The sequence below is a fragment of the Argiope bruennichi genome, chromosome 9 (genome assembly GCF_947563725.1).
Source record: "Argiope bruennichi chromosome 9, qqArgBrue1.1, whole genome shotgun sequence".
Taxonomy (NCBI): Eukaryota; Metazoa; Arthropoda; class Arachnida; order Araneae; family Araneidae; genus Argiope; species Argiope bruennichi.
Window position 1 is genome coordinate 123,828,636 of NC_079159.1, and position 21,985 is coordinate 123,850,620.

Here is a 21,985-nt window from a genome sequence, read left to right on the forward strand (position 1 = left end):
CTTCAATGAGACTACCCCATCTCTTTCAATCCTTTCGTGATAAAATCCATCTCTTTCCATTCTTTCATGATACACTAGTTTTCGGGTAATATGACAGAATTTTTGTTGATTACGATGAAAAAATTTGGATTACTAGATGGAATTATTACTAGATGGAATTATTTTTCACCATTGATGGTATTTTAATGCGGTCGGAATGTAGTGGACGAAACATCATTAGCGACGACTTTTTCGTATTCGGTGAGTTTATTTTTTTCACTAAGGCTTAAATTCATCGAGTAGATTTCTATAGTGAGGACGAGTACTGATGAAATGCAAGGACAAACGACCAGTCGAAGATACCTAAAAACTCTATCACAAAATTTTTACCTAAAAACTCTGTTTTGTGTTAATTTCTTTTAAATTTGTAGCTGATTTTTGAAGACAAATTCGATTGACACGATATTATTTTAAACTATTATTCAGAACTTTTGGAATGTTGAAATTAATTTTTATTGCTGCAAAATAAAATATATTGTGCTCTACTTAGGAAATTTCATATTCTGTTCTTTTAAAATATGAATATTTCTGATAAGATTTGGCAGTTAAAAAGTTTATGGCTTATTTAATGCAGGTTATGAAGAATAGCAGATTGTACATATATCTGTTACTTATATTAACTAGCACAAGTACTAATATCAGAATTTTGAATGAGCATTTGATTTAAGATCTTTGTAGAGTTAGAAACATTGAGAATTTTATGTGCAACAATCATCACAACCTGCGAGTCGTAACAGTAACACACAAAGCGAAGCGCATGCATTGATAGGAATTCTAAAAAAGAATAATGTAGTTTCAAAGAATCTTAAGAAAAAGATATACGGAGTGACTCAAAAATTTTTTAGAGGAACTAAAAGTATAAGAAATAATTTGGTTTTACAATCTCAAAGATGGTCTCTGAATGAATTGCTTTATCACTTAATTGAAGAAAAAAAATGAAAATATTACACAAGATCTGGGGTTAAACAGAAATTTGCTGGACAAAAGATTTATGACGCCACAATGAACATAACACTAAATTTTGCAGATGTTGGCTTCGCCATTGTATCTGCCCTGCTGCAGATCTGCATTGTCGACAACCAAGTAATATACAATAATTTTTTTATTAATTAAATTAACTGGTAAAATGGCACATATAACTACCGCCTTTTGAATATGCGACCATATGTTCTATTGCAGAAATGACTTGCTATTGCATGCCGGTCCTGGATTCTAGATTTATTTCAGGCTTTTTGGGTCATTCTCTACTAAAGAAGAAAATGAAACCATGCAGATTTTTGTTAAATATTTTTTAAAAAAATATTCAGCTCTGTAATATGATAAGGTATGTTATATGTAAAGGAAATAGAATCACAAAAATATTATGCTTTGCTATTATTAAGTTTTAAATAATTTGATGTTAAAGATCATTAGAAATTGATCTTGCAAAGAAAAAAATTTACTAAACAATAAACTAATGAGCCTAAACAATGATTTATTCCCGTTGAGGTTATCACTTTGTTCTATAGTATAACAAATTTCAGTTTACTTCCGAGCAATTTATCTTGAAAACAATAATTTCCCTTTCAAATTATTTGACATAATTATTTTATTTTGCACACTCGATATTTGATTTACAGAAAATATGCCATCACACCCAGTAGAAATATTGCAAACCAAATTATTTTTAATACAAAATACATTAAATCATTTCGTTTAGTCTAGTATAGATTATACTGATGCTAAATATATCTACAGAAACAAATGGGATAATTATTGTTATTGAAAATTTGCCCGGTGGATGCACGGTGAGAGGTCCAGAATTCTCGATAACAAAGAATAGCGTTTTATGCTACAAGCAATTTTGACATACAGGTAGTAAAACGCAGTCAAATCATTTACCAAGATTTTGTAAACCTAAGCGTAATGAGTAAGTGTTTAAAAAGACGACTCTACATCGATTAAAATATCTGCAAAAATCACTTTCTTGAGACTAACTACGAGGAATGAAGATCCGTTTACTTTATAGAAATCAGCAACAATGTAGCAGACAACAAATAGCTAATTAAATAACGATATAACATAATAGTATTCTATGAAACAACTGGTGAGCTCCTAAAAGAAAATTCCCTCAACTGATTGACTTCGACTTCATCTAGTCTTTTTATAGTCTTTGAAACCGAGTGCTGAATTCGGTTGACGGATTTCGAATCTTAGCTCCTGATATCACTAAAATTCTTATAAAGTCGCGGCTCATTGACTTGGCACCGATTAAAATATCCTTATGACTCTCTTCCTTATTATGAGACTAACTGCGCAGGAAAACATTATGCCATCAAAAACATAACTTGTAAAAAAAACCCAAGTCTCGCAACTCAGTTCTTCTATCGTAAAAAGTTGCGAGATCCATGTAATACCAAGTCAGTCAATTTATTCAGTCCCTACTTAAGGGTCCTTCTGTCTTAAGTTATTACGTAATTAGCTAACCTAACAACATCTTATAGTGACCATATCAATATTGAAAATCTTTTATGGTTTAAATAAATAGATTGACTTGGCAATCGCACTAAACAATCTAATTTAATATAATATGTTAATGTAATCTAATTTAATGTAAAGATACATTGTGTTTTCATGCGATGGCCAAGTCATTCTATTTATTTAAACCATAAAAGATTTTCAATATTGATATGGTCACTATAAGATGTTGTTAGGTTAGCTAATTACGTAATAACTTAAGAAGGAAAGACCCTTAAGTAGGGACTGAATAAATTGACCGACTTGGTATTACATGGATCTCACAACATTTTACGATAGAAGAACTGAGTTGCGAGACTTGGTTTTTCTACAAGTTATGTTTTTGATGGCATCTCATTTCTTTTTGTAGATAGTCCTTTTCTTATTTTTGTATGTAGTCTTCCTCTTTTTCTTTTCCGGTGCTACCTCTTGAGCTTCAGCTACAGTTTTTCTCAAAGCCCACTCCCTGTCTCTATGGAGTTTTCTCGTAAGCTTTGATGTTACAATTTTTGACAAGTCTGGACGATAAATGTTTCTTAGTCTGTTGTATTCACAAATTGAGGGTTACTGTGCTTTAATACTTCTAATACATCCAGACTTGTAACTCTCGAAAGTGCCACGTAAGCTGGACCGGATGTGAATACTGCAAAACCGATATCCATCAGTGCATTATTTAGGTTTAGGCCCTGACTTTTGTGCATAGGCTATACATATGAGAAACTGTTCGCGATGAACATAAACTCTATTAATAATTTCAAATTTAGTTTTGACCGGACTAAGCTCGTAAACATGTTCTTTATTAAATGTAATGTATATTTTCTTAATTATTTTCGTATTTTCCGGATCAACCTTTACTATTTGCACTATACCGATAGAACCATTAACTAAACCAAGACTCACGTCAATATCTCGCCTGAACATGACTTTTGCTCCTATTTTTATAATTATGTTCTCTTCCAGGCCTGCAGTCATAGAAGCATCGTCTTCATACTTTTTTATGCATTCACGAGCTTTTTTCGTTAGGTATCTGGGGCAATCTGTGCTATCTACAGATGTAAGTTTTATTTCGGGATGTGGAAGAGATTTAAGCATTGCAGCATTTGACATTGTTGACACATGTTTTTTGTAGGTAATAAGCAAATGGTATCACCAGGAAGTTTCGAGAGGTGTTCAATTATTTTAATTAATCTGTTTTCATTTGAAATGGATTTGAGAGTTATTAATCTAGTCGACAGAAAGTCGCGGTCTTTTTGTGTAGTCACACCTAATCTTATTCTATTTAGCATTTCAACAAAGTCAGAATCATTTAGCTGTCGCTTGTTAATTGTAAGTTTATCATATACGAACAGTTCAATCCACAGATTCGGTATACTGAGTGAACCTAACAACTTATTAGTTTCAGCAGTTGATAGTTTTTCAGAAGGTGACTTTTCTCTTACCGGCGGAAGCTGTAAGAGATCTCCGAAAACTACAAGATGTTTTTTTCCAAACCACTCATTCTGATCGTCACTTGTGTCGAATATTTCAGATAAGCGTAAATGAATATATGTTAAAGTAACCTTGGATATCATCGACACTTCGTCTATGATAAACAACGCCACTTCTTTCAAATCTGATCTCAGAACTTGGAGCACTTCATCAGAAAGTGGCTTGTACTTCGGTGTTTGCTTGTGTTCTACAGGCAGCTGCAATAGTCTATGCATAGTCAATCCATTCAGATTGAATGCAGCTGTTCCTGTTGGAGCATTAACTGCCCCTTTTTTGTTTAAATACGCCTTAACCCAAACTTTCAGAGTTTTTATTAAAAAGCTATTTCTACTGCCACCAGTTCCACTCACAAAACAGCGTATAACGTCAGCGTTATTATAAGTTGTGTCCATTTTATTTGTGATAATATCGAAGACTCTTTTTTGATCGGCATTAAGTATTGCGATCACACTTTGAAGATCAGTCTGCTCTTCTTCTACCAGATTGATTCTCTGAAAGTCACCCATTGCATTTGCAGCTTCCACAGCTTCAAATTGAATCATTTCAAATTAGATATTGTTACAAACCTATAAATTTGCTTCCCAGCAAGAATAGTGTCATCATAAGAAAGACCGTGTAACAGTAATCTATATTGGATGCTGTCGGATGCCGAGCCAGTGATCCCAGAAGCTTGGTGACAAACTTGGCGACCATTTGGCGACTTCGCGACCAAAATGGATAATACTCGAAACTTCGAGAAATTTATCGATCCATCCATTATTACACGCATATTTTAGTTTTTCCTTGATTTATACACTAAACACTAACTGTATTCTAAATTTGAAGCTTCTATGTCCGTTAGAAGTGCCTTAGAGTTTTGATGATCTGTCAGTCAGTCAGTCAATCAGTCAGTCAGTGACAAAATTCAAAACTTTGACTAGTTATAATTCTTAAACTACTGGTTCAAATTTAATGAAATTTGAAATATACCGTGTTTATATAATGCCTGCTTGGTTACCGAAAATTCAGGCTTCTAGTTTTATCCTCAACGAAGTTATAGGGAGTCTTAAATGGCCTGAACTGCTTCGAGAAAAGGATGGTACGGGCCGTGCCGCTTGTTTTTGCTCGACTTGGCTGGGGAACTGCCGTGCAACCAGATTATAAATAAGTAATACTATATCCTGCTTGAGAGACTGCTTGCTCCGGCAATCTCGTTGTAGAGAACTGCGATCAGAAACCCGATATTGTGTCAGGCAATCAAACTGAATTATTTGAATTGCAACCTTTGAACTCCCTAGAAAACATGGTTCATTTTCTTGACACCAATATAAGGTCCTTCCCAATTGTGTTACTGTTGCTCTGACTTCGTAACGTTCCTTAATTCGTTTTCTGGTAAACGCATGTACAACTTTCAAATGTGTCTTTAAACGATTTGATTATTTTATTCGTTGATGTAGATGAATCACTTATTCATCCAAACAGAATATCACAGGGCAATCACAAATGCTTGACCAAAAAGCATCCTTGATGGAGTCCATCCAATCACTTAAGAAATCGTACTGCGATAGGTCCGGTCAATAAATGGCAAAAGTGTGTTCTAATCCGTCTGTATGTTTGAAATCTTGCTTTCAGAACTTAGGCTAGGACTGAGACCTGACGTTAACTTCTTTTTCTTTTTATATATATATATATATATTATATTAAATTAGCATTAATAAGAGTATATATATATATATATATATATATATATATATATATATATATATATATATATATATATATATATATATATATATATATATATATATATATATATATATATATATATACACTCTTATTAATGTTAATTTTTTTTTTTATCTAAAAGCAAAAAGGAAGGGGAGAATTGCGATAATTAAAAGCAAGGACGTAAATGAATGAAACCGGATTTAGACATCGTTATCACAAATAGAAAGGACATCCGTCTTGAAAAAAAAATTTATGATGGTAATTACTTTATTTAAATTGAAAATCATCATTAATAAATAATCAGTTTGTGAAAGAATGAACTGCAACATGTGGATTATTCTTTTGTCGTTATTTGTATTCGCAAAAGGTATTTGAATTTGTTAATGTTGTGAGTAATTGTGTTAAAAACTTTATATTTAAATTATTATTTCTATAATTAATGGAATGCAATCGTCAGTAACTTTTAAATTCAAGCGGTAACATTTATATAGCATTTGCATAATGTTTGATTAATAGGTAATGAAACAGCTAATCTTTCATTCTAAAGGGAGAAAAATTTATTTAACAATAATTAATTGTTAATATTGAAGGTAATTCTAAAATATGTAAATTATATTTTCGAAAAAAGGTTATATTGCTGTCTTCAATAAAATAGAAACAGAATCCAATATGAAATTCATTCCTGTTTTTATTTTCAACTCTATTTTTAAAAAAAATTCAATGTTTCTAATAACGAAAAATTGATATAATTTATGACAAATTATCTAAAGCAGAATTCGATAAGTAAAACTTGAATACAGCCAAATGACTTGATAAAAATATTAAAATCTAATTTTATTCCACACTATACTGCAGAAGTAACGTCCATATCACCATCTAACATGCAAATAAAATTATATGTTTGCGGTGCAATAAATTTAAATTATATGCTTGTGGTAAAGAAAAGTTTTTTGTCAATTTTCTTTCAAAAAAATTGGATAAGCTCAGTTTTTTAAAATTGCTTCAGAATAAATGTTCTTCCCTCATTAAAAAATTAAATGATATTCCATGATGCTGTTCTTGGTTCAAATAAAGTGTGTATTACCCTCATCTGAAACATGAATTATGAAACATAATTATAGCATTTTGTATTATCAATGTAAAAACAGTAACAAACTTTCTTTTTGTACGGTGTATAATGTAAATTTGTGATTAGTTGCATTAAAAATACAGCAATATTTTATCTTTATCTTAAATATTTTTAAAATCTCTTTTTTCTTTTCTTTTCTTGCAGCATGTATTATTTAAATCAGCAAAAGTGTTCACTTCATTCCTTTACTAATACAAAATGATGAATCATGTGTAATGAAGACAACTGAATACTCTTCGATGATTTGGTTTTGACAGACTGATTTTGAAACTAAGATTTTGGAAACAGGATTATATATCCAATTTCATTCATTCACTTTGATGAGCTTATGTGTTATGGAGTTCGTATATATACTGATGTTGGATTTGAAAAAAACTTTGACATAATATATTTTTAGCTATTAAAGCTTGCATCAAAATTTATTCATCTAGTTTTTTACAATTTGGATTGTTAAATTCATATGCACCTACAACGACAAAAAGCAGAATTCCAGTGGATGCGCTTTGTCAAAAATTCGATAACATTTTGCAATTGTGATATCCATATTATATACCAAATTCATATAGTTTGTTGCATTTTAAATTACTGCGTGTGCATAAATATTAACATAATTCCAAAAATAGGGTTATTGAAGGGCAAAGTCTTAGATTCATTGAAATATCTGAATAATTTTAAAATTTGATAAAATATTTTCAAAAGCAAAACTTTAGATAATTTCTTAAGGATTACTTTACATTCTATATATACTTGTTTGTATTTTATCAAAAAATAAAATCAGAAGTACAGTTGAAATAAACAGAAGCAACTTTTTATTTGTTATTACAACTGAAATTTTCATACTATGCATCTACAACACATTTTTAAAATTAAATCGATTGCGAAACCCATAACTAGTGGTAAAATGGTAATGATCTCTTTTGATGATGGGAACTTCAGGAAGTAGCAACTTGCCTTTTTACATTCTCGCATTCTAAACATGCAAAAATGAAATGCTGGAGTCTTCAAAAACTTTGACATCGGGATTTGAATGAAGTTTTCACGTTTCACATCTCCTGGAGTATAAAAATATCATTTCAGTATTATGATCTATCTGTGAACACGATAAATCAGAGTGAAATGATGTAATTTAGTTATCGGAATTGTAAACTTAAATTGTCAATTTTCATCACATTTTGAACACAAAAAAAGCCGAATTAGTCTTTATCTATCGATTTATCTTCTCAATGCCAAGTCGATACCTAAAATAGTAACAGCAAAAATTTCATTCATAAATGAGATAAATGAAATGTGTGCTATTGTTTCAAAGATGTAGTTCTCAAATGAATGTTCTGCTCAATCTTCCAGAGGAACTTTTTAGTTTGCCTATTCATTGATTTGCAAATGAGTGTAAACAAAAAAACAGCAAAAATCTCTACAAATAAAATCTAGAAATCAGGCTATGTCCAATTACGAATTCAGTCGGCTGATGTTCAAATGTTTACTCATTTCTTTCCATTCTACAAAGATGGCACGTCTTGTTGTTCATGTTTAGAAGAAAACCAAATAATTATTACTCTCTTTTGTAAATACAATATTTATATAACTGTTTTGTTCTTACTGAAAATGTTTTTTTTATTATACCGCACATGAAGGTTGCATAAATGATGCTAAACGTGATTTCTTTCATTTCACTTCATTTTCTAAAAAAGAAATTAAGCCAAGATGATTTTTTGTTTATTTCCAAAGAACACCTTCAGTCACAATCGGTTCTCTATCAGAAATATCGTACTGTTTGTGGTAACGCATGATGTAGAGACTAAAAAAGAGAATTTCCTGTCAACTACTCTTTAGTACTGTCTTTTATTTTTTATACTTTACATATCTTACTTTTAATAATAATATTTTTTCAATTAAACTCTCTATAAATTGCTAAAATGTTCTTAATTATATTTTTTGAACACAGATATTTCGGGAGAAGTCGACTGCAATAAGCATTTCTTTGAGAATTGCCAACGACCAAAATTGTTCGAAGAAATTCCTATAGAGGTGAATGTATTCAAGGCTTTATGTCCGTAAGTAAATTCTCGCGCATAATTGAATATTGATGAATTATTTCTGAATTTGTTTTAGTCATTTTCTAGGGCTAGGTTCTTCTTAGTGTAAGGAAAGATAAATTATATTTTATATAACACTACGGAATGGAAGCGAAATTGTATTTGAGGGGGGAAAAATCAGCTTTGTCATTTGCACCACCTTGTGGCTATTAATGTTTTCCCTACAGTGGCTTGAAAGGAATTATTCAACCTCTACCAATTTCATCAATTTGTTTATTTTAAAACAATTCACGATAAAATGTGTCAGTCACTTACAGTTCAATCTGTCTAAACAGGAAGTTTCTAAGTACTACAATGTGCTAGGACGTAGAAATTATTTTAAATTGTTTTCTTCTTAGTCGAACACTTATTATTTACGCCGGCGTCCTGGCATAGGGGTAGCGCGTCTTCCCCGTGATCTAGGCGTCCCGGGTTCGAGTCCCGGTTTGGGCATGGTTGTTCTTCTGTTGTTCTATCTGTGAGATGTGTGAATGTGCCCTCCTGTAAAAAGGGGTTGTGCAAGCGAATGAGTGATGCGTGAGTGGCAAAGTCGTACTCTTGGCCCTAGTTGGCGCTACTATAAAAAATAAGAGACGTTCCCCCTCAGGCTTAAATCGCTGTCTTCGTAACAGCGGGCTTGTCAGTGGCAAGTGCCATAAGAAACAAACAAACAACAACTTATTATTTACAGTTCATATCATAAATGTTATGGAATCTTGAGAAAATTTTTCCGGAAATATCTTAACAAATGGCACCAAGCATATGAAATAAAAATTCTTTCATCCTTTCTTTTACTGACAATTCATTTTCGAAAATGATAAATTAGTGTATTGTAATTGAAAATAAAATGCATGAAAAAAAACTAATGCAACCAATATGTATCCATTTTTAGAGAACTTTCATCTTATATAATATGTCTCAGAGATTATGACATGAAGTGCGAAGCAGAGGACAACCGGATATTTGCAAATCCAGAAAGATATGTGAAACTCGTGGATGTGTTCAATGAAATCTGTGAAGAGGGTTCAGTTTTGAATGAAGGTAAATTAAATGTATCTTACGTTTAGTATTCATAGCTTTCAGACTATTTAATGATTTTAAAGCGTCAGCTTATTAAGGTCTTTTAAGTGTTTGCTTAGTGTTAGAATGAAAGCTTAAGAACTCTTACGTTTCTGGGGCATTATTTCGAAAATGTTTTGCTTCGACACTGCTTGAATTAATTCGATCTTTGATTTTTAAAGACATTAAGTTGATTATTGCTTAATCTCGATTTTAGTACTTATTGTTTTAAGTGATTTTTTAAAGCAAAAATTGATAAAACTGTGATTATATTTTGCTACTGGCTTTTCTGAAAGCCATCAGTTTATATGCATATTATAATTAAACCATGTGATATAAATTTATTCTTCAAAGAAATGACAAAATTTCTTCATCTGCCGCATTCTTACGAGTTTGCTTTCATTTCCTTTTTCTCTTTTTAGATAAATTTGAAAGTACCGAACAATATTGCTATTATTATTGCACTTGCGATTTATTTATTCCCAGCAAAATGATCCCTTTTCATCTCTTCTATGCAAAGAAATCATTAAAATAACTAACCATTATAGTTACTTAAAAAGATAGAAATTAATTTTTTTCTAATTTTGCGTGGATGTTCAAGGTGAGCATTTTATAAACAGTTTAAAATAAATTTGATACTTACAACTAATAAATGTTCAGTAACATGTAAATAAATGTAAAAGAAGGAATCTGCAAAAAGAATTGAAATCTTGCTATATTTATTCATTTTTTTTTCTCTTCACATATTTTTAGAATCAAAACTAAATATTATTTTTTTTTATTAGAATCACTGTGGATGAAATCTATGATTTCTTTTGAAGACACTATAGCTCAAAAATTTTGTATAATTTTAAAATGATAGCGTGAACATTCAAACACTGTACCATACTGTAACAATATTATAGAGCATACCGTGCAAATTGTGGAGAAAGTAGAGTGTTCTCTGAAAACTTCAAATCGAAATCTAAAGCCTAAAAGTTGGCATCAGCAAAAGCAAATTCCAATCCAAAAATATAGAATTATTTTTTTAAAAAACAGTAAAAAAACATAATTTATCTTCTTTTCTAGCGATAATTTTTAGGAGCTGAAATCATCTTATTGATTCCATCTCTTAAAAATGAAATTTCTCAATAAACTATATATAAGTAAAAACAACGAAACTAAATATTAAGCTGATTTGAACAATTTAAGGAGGGAAAAAACATAAATTTATAACATTAATCAGAAAACATGTGCATTTGTTTGTCTTTTTCAAGCCTTCCCCATAAAGAGTGATCATCAGAGACATGAAATTCTCACATGCCATTCTGGGGTCCAATTTTAGATTCATTGCGCTGTTTTCAACTCCCAAAAACTTATTCATTCCTAAAATATTTAGTTTTATTACAAAAATTAACCAATATCTGTGTTTTGATTTCAGTTTCTTGCCAATAACTCTCGAAATAATTATCATACCAGAATGATAAATCAAAATATAGCAATTATCTTTTAAGGAAGAGTAACTTAATTGATTGTAATTGATTATTTTCAGAAATGTTTAAAAAATTACTTTTATCCGAATTTGTTAGAATATTTTTTATTATTGTAAATAAATTCAAATATTTTTTAGTCAAATTATATATTTTGTGTGTTCTTAAGTTGTAACAAAAATATTACTTCTTTTGAACATTAACTCCGAGACAGAATTTTTGCTTCCACTTTTATTTTGTAGATTACACAATATTTGATATAATATATAATCCAACGACCTTAATACAATTACTATTCTATACTTCATTTGAATTTTAAATTTTTTAAAAAGTTATTTTAATTAAAGTATAAAATCATTCAAGACCCATAAATTCCTATCACAAGGAGAAAAGCTTTAAAAAAGTAGCACTATGCTACGGACTTCTGTCAGTCACGCAAATACCAAAAAAGAGGAGAATAGTATATCAGATCATGGTTATGGAAAACTTTATCAAAGCAAATATATGTGTGTGTGGGGGGGGGTGTATTATGTGCTAAATTTGTTAATAATATATGTATGAATAATATATATATATATATATATATAGTTGATTTTTTCCTATTAACTTGGTTTTTATTACTATATATATATATATATATATATATATATATATATATATATATATATATATATATATATATATATATATATATATATAGTAATAAAAACCAAGTTAATAGGAAAAAATCAAAATTAAACCAAATAAAAAAAGAATCCGGCCTGAAGACTTTCTCAAGGGTCACCCTCAGGCAGGGATTCAAAAAGGGATTTTTTCTGTGACGGAATGCAGACTAACAGTGAAATTAGGCCTAAGAGATATACCATTTAAACAGAAACGAAAAACACAAAACACGCAAACACACACACACACACACACACACACACACACACACACACACACACACACACACACACACACACACACACACACACACACACACACACACACACACACACACACACATATATATATATATATATATAAGAAATACCACAAGCAAGAAATATATATTCAGATCTTTGCATATATTTTCTCTCATACAGCTATTTAAATTTCACGCTAGCCCGACTGATACATTTTATTTACTTATATTATTGATTTTTATATTTATAAAATTCTTACAATACTTATTTAATGGAGGAAAGAACTATTAGAATGAATATAATAATGATGATATAGAGAGTGGAGTAACATGTTTCTTTCACTGGGAATAAAGCACCAAATAGAAATTTTCCAACTAATTTCTTTTATTTGGAAGTTTTATAATTATATGAATTTCTTTGATACATAATATTACAGTTACAAAAGTCAATGCATTTTTCAGGCAAAATTCAGGGAATTCGTCTTTGAAATTCCCGTCTTTTTGTACTGTGATAATTTTCTTCCGATTCATCTTTCGTTCATTAAAGCTGATGCTTAATTTTGCAGTTGCGACGGGCAACCTAAAGTGTTTCAATGAGACTTTCAGCCATACCAACTGCGAACAGGAAAGAAAAACCTTTCTTGAACCATATGAAAAGGAAGTACCTCTGGACGAATTCACAACAACTCATGTTATTCCCGAAAGAGTTCATTGCTTGTAAGTTCATATTCTTTTAACAAATTTATTTTATTTTGATTTGCACAAAAGACTCAATTTTGTGAAAAAATTTGAATTATTCGACGGAATTCTGTTTTCAAAATTTATTTGTATTCAATGAGAGTATTCACCATGTTTAGCCATCTTGATCATAACTAATGAATTATGGAAATTTCTGGTGTTGAACTGTACTTCATCGTCCTTTGATATTATCAAACAAGTGTTCTGCTCCTTACAAGAAATTTTCAATGCAATTCGGTAGCTTGTTTCAAAAAGGAACACAAGTATTCCAGAATATATGTGAAATTCTAATGAATCCAACATGACTTTCTTCTTGGCCAAACTTGGTCTTTTTTTCTTTGATTTTGGAATGCAAATTCACCCAAAAGATGCATAATATTTAGCATTTATGGTCCTTCCTTTTTCTAGATAATCCAATAATAAAATTCCCTTAACGCCTAAAAAACTGTTGTCATAACTTTTAAAGCAGATGGCGCACTTTTTGCATTTTTTGGTGCTGGCTTATCTTCGCTATCCACTGTTTTGATTGCTTTTTGATCTCTAGAGCATAGTGATAGATCCATGTCTCATCCCCAGTAAGGAAAGACAGCAAAAAATCAGTTGGGTTTGAATTGTGTAGCTCCGATATTGTCATGCATTGTAGTTTTTGATCCAATGTTAGCAAACGCGGCACCTATCTTGCTGACAACTTTCTCAGACCCAAAATATCGATTAAAATATGTTAGGAACGATTAAATTATGATATACGACCTCTGTCAATTTCAAATGGCTATCATTCATAATATTTTTCTGAACGTTTTAAACGATTTCATCTGCATTGGCTGATTTTGATCTTCCAGAACGCTCCGCATCAAGAGTACTTGCACGACCACGTTTAAAGTCTGCAACCCATGTTTTAACAATTCTAAATGAAGGAGAAGATTCCCCCAGTGTAGCATCTAGCTCAGTTTTAATATCCGTTGGAGATAAGCCTTTTATAAAAAATATTTTATCACAGCTCGCATTTCAATTTCTTCCATACTCCGCTAAAAATAAAAGGAGAAAACTTTTAAATAGCACAGTATCAAAATAACCAAAAGCAGATTTTTTTGAAATACGCAAGGAGTATTAAACAAAGATGGCACTTTGATGTGTTTTACTCAATGCGATTCCAGGAATGTCACCTCTTGGTTAGGCCGGAAACTTTTCATCCCACCCTCGTATACACTTGTTCGCCCTCTACCTGAGAAATTTGTAATTTCTACTTCATGGAATAATAACTGTTTCCTTTTTCATTTCCCCCCGTCTTAATAAATCCTTGAAAAAATTCAGATTTTATAAAAAAATTATTGTTCAACTTTTACTTATACTTCGCCATTTTTCCTTACAGGAGTGAAATTCTTCTTGCCAACTGTCTTCTAGAGGACATCACCAGAAACTGTGGTCTCAGAGCTCGGTATGCGACAGTGGAGTATCTTCAAAGGTCCTCTTTCGTGGATGGTTCTTGTCCCTTAAGTTACCGCGAATCACTTCTGCCTGCTCTTGATGAGTTCAATCTGACCGAAGAACAGAAGACATTTGCAATTGCTGAACTGGAGAGAATGAGCCTCTCAGATGACAAATGAGGCATTCATGCTTGATTTCTTGTATCCTGAAAATTAAGTCTGTGGGATTGTTTCATCTTCTTTGATTATGTATTCTTCTCTGCATTTTCCTTAAAAGTTTTTCAAATAAAATACTCATTTCAAAAGATTTTCTTCAAAAACTGAAAATTTACATTTATTTAACATGTTAATGCCTGCACAGAATTTTTCTTACGGTGATGATATATATGAAAAGATTGGGGAATATTTCAAAGTGTCGAAACTATGCTATAAATAATGTACTCCTCCCAGCCTAAACATGAGAGGTCAATGGGATCGACGGCAAGTATCAACATGGAATCAGTAGTGACAAAAGATTGTCACCATTCCTTTCACGGGTGGAATCTGAACAACAACACTGAAAATATATCTATCGCAGTTACCATTCACACTATTATAATTGAATTAGTTATCATTCTTGTAGTTAGTTCTTATTATTACAATTATTGAATTAATAAAATAATATTATTTTCTACATTTCTGTACGATATTTTTAAACTTTAATATCATATTTTTTGCCACTGACGAATTTTTATATTCTTTCATTACACCAATGTAGAAAATGATATTTGATTCAATAAATGCATGGTCATTAGTATTTGGATGCAAATGAAATACTGTAGCCATTTTGAAATTTGTGGGTGTGCCCTTAAACGCTAGAGTGACAAAACAAAAATATTTATATAATGGAAAAACTACTTCGATAGGAATGATCTAATTTTTTGCGCTTCCCTACGACATATTCTTGTTTTTCCATTTTTGCTCAAATTTAAATGTATTATTGCTTAAAAAATTATAAACTCTAATTTTGAAATTTTTTTGAATATCAAAAATTAATTTTCAATGAAGAAAATGAATGAAAAATGCGTAAAATACCATATATTTTCATAATTGAAGAATTTAAGTTAATAACTATATTATTTTTTAAGATATGGATAAAAGACCAAAATTTTATCTTAGCATTAGAAGGTTAAAATTTTGTCAGCTCCTTATTTCAAAACAAATACATATGAATTAATCAAAGAACTTTTGATGTAGTTTTGATATTTTGGGGGAAATTAAATGATGACATCGGAAATTTTGAAGTTTGTCTTATTACAATATATATATATATATATATATATATATATATATATATATATATATATATATATATATATATATATATATATATATATATATATATATATATATATATATATATATATATATATATATATATATATATATATAATGGTCTATTATGAAATTTTTAATTCAGGAATCGTTGAGAGCACTTTAATTCTTTTCGAATGATTTTATTTGCGATTGTACGAAAGACAGATGCAAGAATAAAACTGGGTTGTCCTTTTTCCTCCCTTGACTGTGTGTATATGTACAGGATGATTCAAATGAAAGTATTCCTGTTTGGGACAGACTGGCTGAAGAACCAGTCGACGTAACGCTTTAATATTTGGAGGATATTTATTTCAGGCCATAGGAAAATAACTGGTTCAATAATAAAAGTTAGTTCAGAAGAAGGCCTCTAAGTAAATCATGGCGGTGGGATTAGTTTAAGGTAATGAATATGAAATATGACACAAGCAATGAAGGACAATATGAGGCATCTGTAATAAATTTCATTATTGCATTACTAACGTTCAAATTTCGTTAGTTATATGAAAATTCGAGTATTTGATGTTTCGAGCTTCACTGGAAAAAATTGCATAATAGGCGAACAAGAGGTCGTTCGCAACAGATAAAAAGCTGGGCGTTCAGTTTCCGAACATTCTTATGCCATGACGTTGGTTCTCTCTTTGCTTTAGTGCATTGCTACAAAAGTTATTTTATAAAACAGCAATAACGCTGCCAATACGCTTCGCTTTACCGAGGGCAGAAATCTTTGCGTACGAGTCGAACAACAACTTGCGATCTGCGGTGAATAGTCAATGAGGAAACAGGCAGTTTTACTGTTAAAGCAGGCCATGAACATAAAACGCAGATACGGCAGGTGTTTGAAGATATCGCAACCTCTGTCGTTGAACAAGCCCATTCGAACACAGCCTGGAGAATCTAGTGCTCGTACCGTATTAAGGCAACTGGAATTGCCATAAACTACAGTTTGGCGGTTCATCGGATACCACTCGAAGTCTATTCGTATAAAAACCATCGTTTACAGAGTTAAAACCAGCCGATAACGATGTGCGTGAACCTTTCGCTTTAACTTTCTTGGAGGTGGAACAGAGTTGGCCATGGAAATCCTATGGACAGATAAGGCTCTCTTTCGCATGTGCGGAACAATGAACACCCAACAGTGCTGTAGCAGGTCCGCTGTGAATCTTCACTAGATTCAACAAATGCCCTTGCATTCACCGCATGTTATTGTTTGGATCGGTTTCACTGCGACCTTTTTGATTGGGCTAATTCTCTTCGAGGAAATCACTCCCGCTCCGCAGGGACTAGCAACCTGTACTGTAATCGCAGCACGTTATCAGGATACGTTGCAAACTTTTGTCATTAAAGAATTCCAACAGCGTGGATGCCTCACTATAACAAAATTCCAACAAGATGGCGCCCCTCCTCACATAGAAAGAGAGGTTTCAACAATTGCAGCGACGTAGTTTTAATGAGGATCGCATTATCAGACGTGCATTTCCTATGGGGTAGCTTCCACGTTCACCTGACCTAATACCTTGTTATTTTTGGCTTTAGGGTTACCTCAAAGCTAAAGTTTATAGAGGAAATATTGGTAATCTAGCGGATTTGAAGAACCAGATCTTCTTACACTTATGCAACATTGAATCCGATTTGTTGCATGCTGCTGTGAATCATGTTATAACACGGTATAACATGTTTGCCCTGAAGAAAGATGGGCACATTCAAAACCATGTGTGCAAATTTTGTTTGTGGATTTTGCTATCTTCCGTTTGCTACTATCTTTGAAATTCCTGTAGTAACGAAAGTTTGTTTGTGTCGTTACGTTTATTGCATTTTTACCTAGTATTCTGTCCTATATTATTGGTGTCATTTTCATATTCATTACCTGAAACCGATCTCAGGGTCACGTTTCACTTAGTGGCCTTTTTATGAACTAATGAGTTTTATTACACCAATCAATTTCCCATGCTTTGAAATGTATATCCTTCAAATATGAAGTTACGTCAACTGGCTCTCTCGTTAGGGCATCCCAAACCGGGATTCTTTAATCTGAATCACCCTGTATATTATTTATAAATTGGAATTAAATTGTTTTTTTATGTGATCCGTGTCCTTTGCTTAATTTTCCCGCAGTAATATTTTCCATTATTTCTGATTTGATACAAATCCGATAGAAATTCGCATGGTTCAGTCAAGTTCTGCATGATAAGAACAATTCGTCACATATTTCTTTTTCCCCATTGAAACAATATTTCTATTAAGTAATCAAATCTGAAGCGAAATATTAAACTAAACATTTTGCCAAAATTCATACTAAAACTAGATATAAGCTGCAGCTAATTTATTTCCCGAAGAATTGTTTCCCATAATTTCCAGAAACATTCTCATTCTGACACAAAGAGCACATTTAAATCAAGAATCAATATCCGCCGTTTTTAATCTAAGCCTTCTTCAGTAAAAGAAAGCGTTCATGTTTCTCAGACATCGAGTAACGCTTAATCTGAAAGCTGATTCGCAATCGTAATTGATCCAATTAATTTTTCCTTCTGAGAGAATGGATGCCCTTTTTCTCGCACTCGTTAATTTGTTTCTGAGTGCTTCTCAAATAATTTAATTACGGGAAGCAGAAAGCGCATCCTTGCAAGTTTTTCTAATTTGTTAAACTATTTACCACATTATTCGATTAATTACATTTCTTTCGATCGCATTTCTTCCGCAAAACATTAGTTATTTCTTTCTTTGTTAAGGATCTAATTTTGTCCCCAATTTCTAAAAGTATAAAACGGGACTGAGAATGACAGGAAAGAGAAGAAAATTTCTAATTTAGGTTTCATTTACAATTGTATGTGACTTTGTAGGTTTGGTTAATATCAACATTTCAATTGCTAGAGTAATAACGAAGATCATCAGAAGACAGATCACAAACTCTTGTCAATGAAAAGATGGCAAACAAGTAATGGCGGGTTAATCCTTTGTTAGTGTAGGATCCCAAGGGGGCACCTCGTAATTGAGGATGAGTGGTTTGTTCTAGCCACACTTGTGGGTGGGGGTCTGGCTCCTCTCATCAATGACGGGACGTACTTCCTTAGGGAAGGCTTATACCGTGGCCGGTGAGGGTCCTTAAGACTCAACCACAGTTCCTGCCAGTGTTGCTGTCGCGGTGGTCCGGTCATTCAGATTTTTCCAGCGGGTCCGAGAAGGCAATTTGTGGTTTGTTGCAGTAGGAATTTTTCAGATCACATGATCTTTTCAATGTTAGCATTTTAATATTTAATTCTTATAACTAAATGTCAGGCTCATTTTTGTACGCAATATTCTACTTCCACAATATTGCAAAATGACCCAGCCATCAAGCTATATGCAAAACGCTCATTTCTTTTAACACACGCCCCCCAGATGGTTCAGATTGGTTGAAGTGGCACGAAGTCATTGCTAATTGATCTCAAGTGAAACGCAAAGTGCTGAAAATCTTGCATGCACCTGATGGAGAGTATAACTGAGGTGAGAGCTAAAGCATGGAAATGCACATTTTTTATGAGGTGGGGGCGATGAACCATTTAATCTCTGGCAAAAATTCAATTACAAAACTTCTATTTCTCGAACTTAATTCTTTAATGCATATGCTTTAATGTCATTGAATTTTTCATAAATATATCCTTCTTGATAAAAAAGCAACATGAAAACTCACTCTTGAGAAAAATATTGAATGTTAATAAAATTTATAACAATTAAAAAGCAAATATATAGTTTAAAGTAATGAAGGAGTTCTTTGTGAAAATATAGATTTTCTTTTTATCTCGAGAGTGAAACAATTGAATAATAGTAAATATAAAACTTGGCAACATTAGTTTATCCGTATCAATTACTTTTATTGGTAGTTGGTAGCTCATTTAAATCATCGATTACTTATTATACTTAAAGTAAGCAAAAATAAGGGATTTTATCGCTTGCAAACACAATTTAGCCCAATTCATGTTAGATTCAAAGGTCAGTGAAAGAGATAACTCATAGCATTTTGACCTCCTTCTCATCGCAGACTAGCTCCAAAATTGATATCAACATGATGGAAAGATAGCGCATTAAATTTGCCGCTGTTATCGTGGCATTGCCTGCATTTATTATTCTATTCCAAATGTGTAGATTCCGTTCAAATGTCTGGATTTGTATCTGGTTCAAACAAACAAATGGACGATAAATTTTATATTTATAGATTTCACTTATAATAGTCATTTATAACATCGCTTCATCTCATTTACCAATCCGTAAACACACTTAAGTTGACAAAAAAAATCAGTTCTTTGATGGATATGCAGCCTCATTTCATGTGCATAAATATATTTATAGTTTCAAAACTGTATGCTATATTTCGCCCAATGATATCGGGGAAATTTTGACTTGTCTTTTGTTCATTCACATCGAAGGGTAAGTAAACGTACTTTTATCTGATGGATTTCTTCTAAAATTTAATAACATTTCTCATATTCGATATAAAGAACGCGTATCCAGTTTTATCCTCTTAGCTAGCTGCGTTTTTCATTTGTACATAGATATTAGAAATTTGACTTAATGGATAAATTCCAGAAATTCAGTTTTCCAAATCAGGGAAATATGAAACGAAGAAATTCACTTATAGCTCCAGACGAAATATTTTAGCGATTGTAGTCCTTTCTCTTTGTGTAAATACAGATAAATAATGACTGATTGCATATTTAAGCTAACTAGCCGCCTTTGGCGACCAGTTAATTCGCTTAGCTTATTTGGTTTTTAGACTGTTAATTATTAATATGGGAAGCATTTTAAAAACAAAAACATTTCATCTTGTAATTTGATACGACTCAAATACAAGAATTCAAGTAAAGAAGTATACTGCAGATTACAAGGCATATATATATTACGAAATAAAACGGAAGTGAAATCCTACTATTTTAATGATTGGCAAAAGCACATGCTTGAATGCTTTTATGGAGAGTTTGAATTTCAAACATTTAGAAACATTGTTTCAGATAGTGTATCAAAGTGAATTAAAAATATTATTAAAGTTAAATGAAAAATTGTACGAAAAGAAAATTTATGTAATTAAAAAGATAAATTTTTTAGTCTGAAGATAATACAAAAAGCATTTTTCTAAGATAATTGTTTTAAAAGATATGAGTGTCAATTTCTGAAGTTAAGACATAACGATTACGGTTACACATAAAATTAATATAAAGGTACCAAAATTGAAATATTTTGGAGCGATTTCTCACAAAATATAATAGTGACAATCTTTATTGCGATTCTAAAAGCCGTTTATTAGCATTTCTGGTTTCTTAGCATTTTGGCTTTCTTAGCACTCAGGATTGCAGATTTTTAGGGAGTTTTTGGACAATTGGCACGATTTTGATATGCTTGGTGAGAAACCGTACATTACTCTAAAGTCTTACCACAATCCGGCAGCGATTAAGCTTATATTTGGGCTTGATTGAACTCTTTGTTTGAAGCCTATTCTTTGATTTCTTCTTTTCTCTGACTGAATTTCCTCTTTGATGAAATGAAGAATTATCTCCAGAACACTTCTAATAATACTTTGCAGTTCCAATAATTAACTAAACGAAGCATTTGATTCAGTACAGCTGAAAAATGTTCAATTACTGAATAATTCGAAATTCGTATGATGTTTTGTTTAGATTTGACTGTTGCCACACACACACATATATATATATATATATATATATATATATATATATATATATATATATATATATATATATATATATATATATATATATATCTGGTAAATACGTTAAAAGGTTTACCAGAAAAATCCACAGTTGTCTTGATCTCCTTGATGACAAATTATGCGAGCGTTTTTAGAACGCAGCCTATCTGAGATTACGTAGCTACCGAGTTAAACTTTAGAGAGAGTGAATAAATCCCACGTAAAAACACCGAATGAAAATTTAAAAAAAAGTTCGATAGGGTTCGAATTTAAAGAAGATATATATGAACGATAATTTCGTGACATATTGTTAATCAAAGCAGTTGTTTTTTAAACCAACCAATTTTCCGTTTACTTCGAAAACCACATCCGGCATATACAGAAAAATCAATTTTTATGGCACACTATTCCATTTCAAAGTACATTC

General features: G+C 31.6%; 2 protein-coding genes across 2 annotated transcripts in view; both read left to right on the plus strand.

The window, feature by feature from the left end:
* LOC129984069 (40S ribosomal protein S13) overlaps window positions 1-21,985 on the plus strand; it is a 327,741-nt gene that overhangs the window by 231,858 nt on the left and 73,898 nt on the right. The gene's annotated exons all lie outside the window — the stretch shown is intronic.
* LOC129984060 (uncharacterized) lies at window positions 5,963-14,832 on the plus strand. The gene is made up of 5 exons (XM_056093828.1): window positions 5,963-6,097; window positions 8,802-8,910; window positions 9,824-9,972; window positions 12,930-13,080; window positions 14,471-14,832. Exons 1-5 carry the CDS (start codon window positions 6,046-6,048, stop codon window positions 14,703-14,705), a joined length of 696 nt encoding a protein of 231 aa, XP_055949803.1. The 5' UTR covers window positions 5,963-6,045; the 3' UTR covers window positions 14,706-14,832.